This window comes from Sinocyclocheilus anshuiensis, unplaced genomic scaffold (assembly GCF_001515605.1).
Source record: "Sinocyclocheilus anshuiensis isolate Anshui unplaced genomic scaffold, SAMN03320099.WGS_v1.1 scaffold2, whole genome shotgun sequence".
Lineage (NCBI taxonomy): Eukaryota > Metazoa > Chordata > Actinopteri > Cypriniformes > Cyprinidae > Sinocyclocheilus > Sinocyclocheilus anshuiensis.
The window spans coordinates 41,052-51,320 of record NW_015542337.1 but is presented as its reverse complement, the minus strand read 5'-3'; the positions used below and the strand labels follow the sequence as shown (position 1 = coordinate 51,320).

General features: G+C 40.9%; 1 protein-coding gene across 1 annotated transcript in view; it reads left to right on the top strand.

The window, feature by feature from the left end:
- The first annotated feature begins 2,405 nt into the window (after window positions 1-2,405).
- The window catches only part of LOC107691141 (gonadotropin-releasing hormone II receptor-like), a 10,194-nt gene continuing 2,330 nt past the window's right edge, over window positions 2,406-10,269 (top strand). The window contains exons 1-2 of the mRNA XM_016489626.1: window positions 2,406-2,954; window positions 5,664-5,760. Of these exons, the coding sequence (XP_016345112.1) occupies window positions 2,406-2,954; window positions 5,664-5,760 (646 nt within the window). The remainder of the gene's footprint in view (window positions 2,955-5,663; window positions 5,761-10,269) is intronic.

Genomic DNA, 10,269 nt, shown 5'->3' with positions numbered 1-10,269 from the left:
GATACTGTCTTTTGAAAGTGTGTAGGCCTACTTTTATTATTATGCTTTTATATTATGATTATATATTCAGTGGCATAAAATGGTCTTAAAATGACAATAATATTGTTTATCGCAATTATTTGTGGGGCAATATATTGCACAATACAAAGTTGTTATCGTGACAAGCCTAAAACAGACAACAGTTTACAGATGTTTTTCAGTGGCAGCAGAACTATTGACTAAACTTTTGGGTGAAACTTGTTTACTACCGAGAACTGTGGATTTTCACTGGTATTGGTACCGAATACTGAAATTTTGGTACCGTGACAACACTAAACCCAATATATTTTTTTCTCTGCAAGTTTGTGAAAAAACGAGCCACTCAGATTTCGCGATTTCTTTCCCAGCTGTTTACCTTCACAGACATAACAGTGTTCCTGCTTCCACTCAAAATAGGCATTTTCAAAATGATATAGGCCTAATAAAAGATCTGTGGGGTATTTGGAGCTGAAACTTCACAGACACATTCTGTGGACACCTGAGACTAGTCCCTTTTTAACCCAGCGCTGGGTTATATTTAACCCAGCATTTTATAGAGTGTAATATTACATATTGTAAAAAGGGGCATAATAGGTCTCCTTTAAAAAGAAAATTTCTTTGAAGATTTTTGTACTATTTGAATTGTAGTAAATGTTTTGTGTAGGCTAAACTGAAAAAAAGACATGAATTATCATGAAATATTATTTAATTTATACGTTTGCATTGCATTTAGGAGGATTGTGGCATCACAGAAAATGGCCAAGAGACAAATCAGTCAGGAGAATTTACGTCGTTTTAAACGATTTTCTGTAGTTCTTGAGGTTTATCTTACACAAACTGTAGATTTGCTAAACATAAACTATTTAGACACACTGAAAACACCTTTAAAACAACGATAGTAACTATTTAGGAGTTTAGGAGAACTGCTAGAACGCGTGCTGTTGCTATAGTAACCTCCCCAGGTGATCTAGCTCGAGCTCAATTTGTGAACATCTGTTTGGCACAGCGTGAATATATGTGCTTACCAATTTGTAATCTAATCTTTGTGTTTGCTAAAATTATGTTTGAAATGCCAATGAAACACTATGCATAATTAAAACTCTTTAGTATAACTTTTTTTTCCCCCTTCGGGTTGGAGGATTCAAATCCCCAGAGAAGCCCTTCCCCTCCCACCCGAGTAATTTGTCCTCTGTTTTAGATGAAATTACTGAATGTATCTTCCTAAAACATGCATGTTCCATATGGATAACGGCAACACAACTGCCCTACGTGATGACAGTTCAGATTGTCACGCGCGGCGAGAGAGCTAGCGCGGGTGTTGTCAAGTGACGCGTGAGGGAATTAAGCGGTGGAAAGCGGAGTGAAGCAGACACACACGGACATTCACACTTCACTCTCCAACTGGAATAGAAAGCACCAACTGAGGATGCTGTGGTAGAAACGTACTGATTTATATTTTTGAAACTTATTCTCTACAGAATATTTCCGTTCAATTAAACGTTCATTTTTCTGAAAAAAGTAGAGGTGCCTTTTTAGTTACAAATCACCCTGACTTATATCACCAAGACGAATGTCACCTTGCGAACAGGTGTCTTGTTGGATGACAAACTATTCATCTGTCTGGACAAGTGATTGAGAAGAGCTACATTTGAACTTGAAGATCGGATTTTAGAAATAATGGATAATACGAATTGACCCAAGGTTTATAATTCACTGATATGTACAAACAACTACTTATTTCAAGGTCATTGGATTACTTCTAATGCTCTAAGCGATCGTTCCGGGAGAAGTAGCCTATATCAGGTAAGACTGAAAATTATTTTATTTAGAATAAATAATTAAAATACATAGGCGACTGTTGAATGAGTAGATTAACCCGTTTGGGAGTTTAATGCATATTACAAACAGTTACAAAGATAGGACAAGTAGACTAACACACTGAATTAAACGTGACATTTTGAAGTTGAAAAACTGAAATAGTACCTTCTTGTAAAACGTACTCCAGTGTTTTATTTACAACTTCAAAAAGTCGGTTTATAGTGTAGCTACATGAGGATACGTAGTGTTTTAGCATTTAAAGATCGTAATTTAAAGATCAATCAATACTATTAAACTTGCATTATGATGATAGGCTACATTTGTTTTCATCCATAATGTTTTTTTTTTTGTTTTTTTTTTGTGAAATGCATCACTGTCTACAAACACTTAATGACCAGATTGACGTCTGATTTTTTTTTTTTAGATCCCACTCTAGTACTATCAACTAAAGGAGCTTTTCCAGGTACTATCACAGTCTCCTCCCCAGATCGTGATGAATCATCTGTGAGCCTCATTGTGCAGCAGGTAGCCGAGCAAATGCAGCAAACACACGCTTTCGCTCTTCAGTGATGAATGACAGCTCTCCAACATCTGAGAACATCATGTTTCACCAGCTGACTGCAGATGCTCTGAACGGTAGCTGTGACTACACCTTGCCCACGTGTAACAATAGCACAGGTGAAGCGGCATTGCAGCTGCCCACTTTTTCCATGGCAGCAAAAGTGAGGGTGATAATTACCTTCACTCTTTGCGCAGTGTCAGCTGTGTGCAACCTCTCCGTGTTGTGGGCTGCCAGCACCAACAACAAGCGCAAATCTCATGTAAGAATTTTAATCATGAACCTCACCGTTGCCGATCTGCTGGTGACTTTCATCGTGATGCCAGTGGATGCGGCTTGGAACATCACGGTTCAGTGGTTGGCGGGGGATCTGGCTTGCAGATTGCTAATGTTTCTGAAGCTCGTGGCGATGTACTCCTGTGCGTTTGTGACTGTGGTCATAAGCCTGGACAGGCAGTCGGCCATTCTCAACCCTCTGGCCATCAATAAGGCTAAGAAGAAGAACAAAATAATGCTGAGCGTGGCCTGGGTGATGAGTGTTGTTCTCTCTGTCCCTCAGGTGAGGAGCTGCTTGAGTGATTTTTCATGTTTTTCATTGTGTCTTCTCTCTGTATGCTGCATTGCTTGAATTCACCAGAACCCCCAGAGTCTGGTGTAACACCCTGACTCAAGTAGAGAGATCAAAATGAAAACAACAGGAGGTTTAAAGACTTGCCTTTTTGAGCTCAGACATGACATTTTCATATTTAATCTCATTTTAAACCACAAATTCGTTCACTTTAAATGGAAAATGCCTTTGACAAGTGTGCTATACAGTTTTTAAAATGGAAAATTAAAATCTCCTCATGTTGTTCCAGACCAGTTTAATTTACTTTCTTGTGTGGAATACAAAAGAAGTTATTTAACAGATTTTCCAAACTGCTCTTTTCTAATCAATGCATGTGTGCAATGCATCATCACTGACAATCCCACTTACATAATATGACATTTCACACCATGTCACTGATGCCATACTACACATATATCGCAATGCACCGAATTGCACAGAATATGCGCATACTGAAATCATCACAAAAGACATTCTTAGTGAACCCTTAGTGTCCCTAACACAAAGGTATCATATATCATAGCATGGACTGCTATGGTACTGCTACTGCTATTTTATGGTTATATTTCTTGTCATTTTTGGAACTTGATCATCTCAATCACCATTCCATTTCATAATTCTGTATGGAAAAAAGCAGCATGAACATTATGCATACGTCTCCTTTTGCCTCTCACAGAAGAAAAAAGTCATTACAGCTTTTAATGATATCAGGGTGAGTAAATGATGACAGAATTTTCATTTTGGGGTGTAAAGTTAAGGTAAAGGGGATTAAAGTATCCCTTTAACGTATTACTTTAACTTTTTTTTTCTCTTGCCAGATTGTCTTTCAGATCATATTGAAAACCTCATGTTTTAAATCAGTAACTTTTTTTTAACTCAGTATTCTCCCTAGACCTGTTGCAAAATTAGAATCAGAGCTAGAAAGTGTTGTAAAATTCATAGACGTTAGATTAGTTTAGCAATTACAGTACACGCTCTCATCAGCCCTTTAATTTCACCTCAGATTTAACATAATGACTGGTGCTTACTGAGACACATTACACAAACACACACACACACACACACACACACACAAGATAATTTAAGCAGTTTGTAAGTCAGTCAGATGTTTTTACATTTTACATGTTTTCTTAAAGCTGCAGTCCGTTAAAAATGATCAGAAATCAATTTTTGAGCAAGTATATAACCAGCCAGTGTTCAAAACTATCTCCTTACCTTAGCCCAATTCACAACGATAAGCTTATAATATTGTTTTCTAATTTGAGTGGTACTGGTAGGAATTTGCGGGAAATTCGAGCATGCCTCTGCGTCATTACGTCACGTCTGTAAACATAAAGAAGTTGTCCCGGCTAGCAGACTATATCACATGTGAGGATGCTGCAGGTGGAAGATCGTTTATAGCCTTTTCTCACAGCAGCTGGAATAATCAAACTTATCAATTTGATGGCGGATTGTAATTAAAAAGTACAAAATTGGTATGTTTATGAAACACAAGTGACTGAAAATTAGATTATATCCCAGTTTAAAATGTGCATCTGATTACAGATAACAGCCGCGATGGAGCCGTGCCAGTGCACAACCCACAATGAAGATAATTCCGCAAATAACTGCAATTGCAGGTTTTAAACAGAGATGGCGACAAAGAGGCAAAACTTACAGACTGCAGCTTTAAATGAGCCTCAAATGACCCTCAAACCCAATATTGGAGAAAACGCTCTGTGACCTTCAACCTTTGGGTTACGAGTCCGACTCTCTAACCATTAGGCCACGACTTCCCCCAGTAGGAATTAGTGGAATGAGTGTTAATAAAGGGTTGATTCTCAATCAGAGGAGGCGTGCAGATTTCAAAACACTCTGCAGTTGAATTAATAAATGCCAAGACCTCTTTATTTGCTCCTCCTGATGAATAAGAGCATTTAAAATCAGTGTGCTTCCAAGTTTAGAAGAGGCTGGTGACGGGTCAGCCAGGTAAAAGAATGAGGGTATATTACAAGCACCAAAACTCCACAGTATAACACATTGTTATGACAGCAGATTGTGCTTAAATGAGGTCATTTCAGACAGATATGGCAAAAGATATAAGGTCATAACGGGTCATAGCAGATATTTTGTTGTCATTTGTTTATCCTTTTGTTTTTGTGATTCATTTCTGAGGCATAAACAGACAGATGGCTTCAGTCTATATGTCACCATTGGCTCTGCCAGTCTTCATTTGTCATTTGGGAATCTCCTTGTCATAGTTAGAATATGTAGTCTGGCATCATAATATTTATGAAATGTTCTGCAAAAGACTGATCCTGAGAACATTGAGCCTTTTGCTGTAGGGAATATATGCCACATCTGATTTGCACAGCTGACAGTGTTCACTTGATTAGTTGGCTGTAGATGCGTATAACATTTAGCATTTAACAGTCACTTAGAGTTCAGGGAAGAAAAGGCACAATTAGTCATTATACTCATTATTAATCTGTTTCAATAAAGAAACTGACTCATCTACATCTTTGATGACCTCAGGGTGAATAAATATAAAGTGAATTTTCATATTTTTTGGGTGAACTAGACCTTTAAAGGTTTGTTTATATTAGGCATTTTGAAGATATTTAGTAGTATTAAAAATATAGTTGGGATTGTAATATGCTGACCTGCTGAATTCCCCAACAGATGTTCCTGTTTCACAATGTGACCATCACGGTGCCAGCCAATTTCACTCAGTGCACCACTCGAGGGCACCTGGACGCGGGTGCACTGAACGCTCTTTGTTTGCATGTGTCAATGTTTACGAATAGATTAAATGAAAAGGGACATAATTAATCTTGACAAACTATATATCATTCTAAAGGTCTAAGTCTCAAGCATCGACGATAGATCGCTGTTTTTCAATGGAGAGCTTATAAGGAATGTATTTGCTAAATTTGTGTAAGCAGTACTGTACTAAACTGAGGGCCAGTGATTAATATGTTCATACATTTCTTTGTATAGTTTCTTAAGCAGTGGGGTTACCCAAGCCTGCTTGAATGCTGTGGGAAATGTACCAGAATGAAGAGAGGTGTTGATAACGTGAGTGAACGCGGGTCTAACTGAAGAATATATGGCCTGAAGGAAGTGAGTGGGGATAGAATCAAGTGGACAGGTAGTAGGATGATTGGAAAGGATACGTTTAGAAACGTCTGCCTCCGAGAGTGGAGAGAAGGAGGAGAGAGAAGGAGTATTTGTGGTTATGAAGTTTTTGTCAGTTTGTGGTGTGGAGAATTGGTCGCTGATGGTTCTTGTTTTATTTATGAAGAATATTGCAAAGTCATCAGCAGTATGAGTTGATGAAGGAGGGGGGGGTGGAGGAGGATAAAGAATAGAAGAAAAGGTTTTGAAAAGCGTGCAAGAGTCAGAACAGTTGTTCATTTTGTTGTGGTAGTATGTTGTTTTAGCAGTGGAGACACTTGCAGAGAAGGAGGACAGGAGTGACTGATATACACTAAGGTCAGTAGAGTTTTTTGATTTGCGCCACTTCCTCTCTGCAGCCCTGAGTCTAGGGCGATGTTCCCGGAGAACATCAGGCAGCCAGGGGGCAGAGGAGGTGGTGCATGCTGGTCTGGATGAAAGGGAGCAAAAGTTGTCTAAGAAAGATGTTAGAGTGGAGCAAAGAATGTCAGTAGCAGTGTTTGTGTCCAGTGCTGAAAACTGAAAGGGTGGAGGAAGTGAGGATGAAACCATAGAGGATAGGCGAGTGGGAGAGAACGAGCGTAGATTACGCCAAAAGGTGACGTGTGGAGGAGTGTGCATTGTGTCCGGAGTCAGTGTGAGGTTAGAAGTGATGAGGAAGTTGTCTGAGGTGTGCAACGGCATAACTAAAGTGTTGTCAGTTGAGCAGTAGCATGTGTAGATAAGGTCCAATTGGTTACCTGATTTGTGAGTAGCTGTAGTAGACACGGGCTTGAGGTCAAATGAGGCAAGCAGAGTGTTGAAGTCAGCAGCCTGTGGTGTATCTAGGTGGATGTTGAAGTCCCCGAGTAGTACCAGAGGAGTACTGTCCTCGGGGAATTTTGAGAGTAATACATCCAACTCGTCTAAGAAGTTACCCAGTTGACCTGGGGGACAATAAATAACTACAAAATGGATTGTAACAGAGTGGGAAATTGTAATTGCGTGTGCTTCAAATGAACTGTTGCCGGTAAGAGATGGTAGACTATCAAATTTCCATTCTTTTGAAATAAGTAGACCCGTCCCTCCACCCCTCCCAATCGGGCGTGGCGTGTGGGAAAAAGTGAAATTAGTGGAGAGGGCTGCAGGAGTGGCAGTGTCCTCAGGTTTGATCCAAGTCTCAGTTAGGGCCATGAGGTTGAGACTTGAATGAGTAGAAATAGATAAAAGAAAGTCTGCTTTGTTTACAGCAGACTGGCAGTTCCAGAGACCAATTGGAATAGAGAGTAAAGTAGTAGAGGACATAGGGACGGTTCGCAGATTATTAGGGGATTGCGCTGCCTCCAACGTACAGTGCGTGATTTACGAGTGTTAGTAGTAATAGTAGAGATTTGGAAGCACATATTGAGTACAATTAACTAGAACAAGTAGATGAGAACAAGTTATACAAAAAGTAAAGAAAGGGAAAATAAGAAATTCTCAGGTGCCTTGTCGGTGTCCTTATTCAGTGGAGTCGCGCTGGTAGAGTCGATGGTCTTTACACTCGTCGGTCTTCACACGAGGAGGACTTCACAGGAGGGCTGCCGCGACCGCTGCCGCGGTGTACTGAGCAAATATATACCTTCCTGATTCCACGTAATTGAATTCAGCTGGCCACGCCTTACTACTTATTAAACCGAAACTGCAAAGCCACGCGATACGCACGAGAACAAATGCGACTTGAGCACGTGTTTACTATGGTAAACACAGTAAACAAAACAATGTGTCCTAGCAATGACAACTGCGCTAAAATCTAATGAGAAAAGATACAAAACACTTACAGACTGCTGTCCTCTTCTGCTGCTCAACTGCTTCTACTAACAAGTACTTGCAAACAAGGTAAATTATACCTGGCTTTGGCCACGCCTTACTACATATTAAACTGAAACTGCAAAGCCATGCGATACGCACGAGAACAAATATGACTTGAGCAGGTGTTTACCATGGTAAACACAGTAAACAAAACAATGTGTCCTAGCAACGACAACCACGCTAAAATCTAATGAGAAAAGATACAAAACACTTACAGACTGCTGTCCTCTTCTGCTGCTCGACTGCTTCTACTGAATTGCTTCTAAAATAACAATGAATTAAGTCAAAAGTAAGTTTCCCAAATTGAAATGACTAAAAAAACAAAACAAAACAAAAAAACAATAAATCGATAAATCAGAATCAGAAAGAGCTTTATTGCCTAGTGTGCTTACACACTAGGAATTTGTCTTGGTGACAGAAGCTTCCAGTGCACAGACAGGATGACAAGTGACAAAACACAGATGATAAAATAAACAAGTGATTAAAAATAAATACACAAAAAACAATACACAATAGACAACAAGTCAATAGACAATAATTGTATGTACAGGTGTGCTATATACAAATTATGCAAGGGAATTTGGATAGATGTTAAATCAATAACGTATAATAAATATAGGTATGGATAGTGGGTATTGCACATGTTTTATTGCACAGTGGGGGAGACATTTAACTGTTTGTGAGGTAGATGGCCTGAGGGAAGAAGCTTTTCCTATGTCTGGCTGTTTTGGTGCTCAGTGCTCTGTAGTGCCGACCAGATGGCAGCAGTTCGAAGAGGAAGTGTGCTGGGTGTAAGGGGTCCAGAATGATTTTGCCAGCCCTTTTGCTCACTCTGGATGATTACAGTTCTTGGAGGGTGGGGAGGGTTGTACCAGTGATTCGCTCAGCAGTCCGGACTAACCGCTGCCATCCTTTAAGGTCAGTATTGGTAGCCGAGCTGAACCAGACAGTTATTGAAATGCAAAGGATGGATTCAATGATGGCCGAGTAGAACTGTTTCAGCAGCTCCTGTGGCAGGTTGAACTTCCTCAGCTGGTGAAAGAAGTACAGCCTCTGCTGGGCCTACTTGACAATGGAGTCAATGTGAATGTCCCACTTCAGGTCCCGAGAGATGGTGGTGCCCAGGAACCTGACTGACTCCACTGTTGTTACAGTGCTGTCCATGATGGTGAAGGGGGGGGGTGTGCAGGGGGGTTTCTGCTGAAGTCCACGATCATCTCCACTGTTTTGAGCGTGTTCAGCTCCAGATTGTTCAGACTGCACCAGACAGACAGCCGCTCAACCTCTTGTCTGTAAAGACTCGTCACCATACTGGATGACGCCGATAAGTGTGGTGTCGTCTGCAAACTTAAGGAGTTTGACAGAGGGGTCAGTAGAGGTGCAGTCATCTGTGTACAGAGAGAAGAGCTGTGGGGAGAGTACACATCCCTGGGGTGCGCCAGTGCTGATGGTGCAGCTTTCTACCAATTCTTTCTAGATGTTGCCTATCTGTCAGAAGGCTGGTGATCCACTGACAGATAGAGCTAGGGACCGAGAGCTGGGTTAGTTTGGTCTGGAGGAGTGTTGGGATGAAGGTATTGAAGGCCGAACTGAAATCCACAAACAGGATCCTTGCATAAGTCCCTGTTTTGTCCAGATGCTGCAGGATGAAGTGCAGTCCCATGTCGACTGCATCATCCATGGACCTGTTTGCTCAGTAAGCAAACTGCAGGGGGTCCAGTAAGGGTCCAGTGATGTCCTTCAGATAAGCCAACACCAGTCTTTCAAATGACTTCATGACGTTAAAGCAACAGATCTGTAGTCATTAAGTCCGGTTATCTTGGGTTTCTTTGGGAAGGAGATGATGGTGGAGCATTTGAAGCAGGCAGGGACATCACACAACTCCAGTGATCTGTTGAAGGTCTGTGAAAAGATGTGGGCCAGCTGGTCAGCACAGGTTTTCAGACAGGCTGGTGTGACACTGTCTGGGACTGGTGCTTTCCGTCTTTTCTGCTTCTGGAAGACCTGACACACATCAGCTTCGCTGACCTGAAGTGCAGGTGGGTAGGTTGGTATAAGATGAACCAAACAGTGATCGGAAAGCCCCAAAGCTGCCCATGGGACAGAGCGATATGCATCCTTTATTGTGATGTAACAGTGATCCAATATATTACTGTCTCTGGTGGGACATGTAACGTGCTGTCTGTATTCTGCCAGTTCACGGGAGAGATTTGCATTATTAAGGCCAATTCACACTGCACCGACAAACGCTGACAAACGCCAACAGACTAGTCTGTCGGAG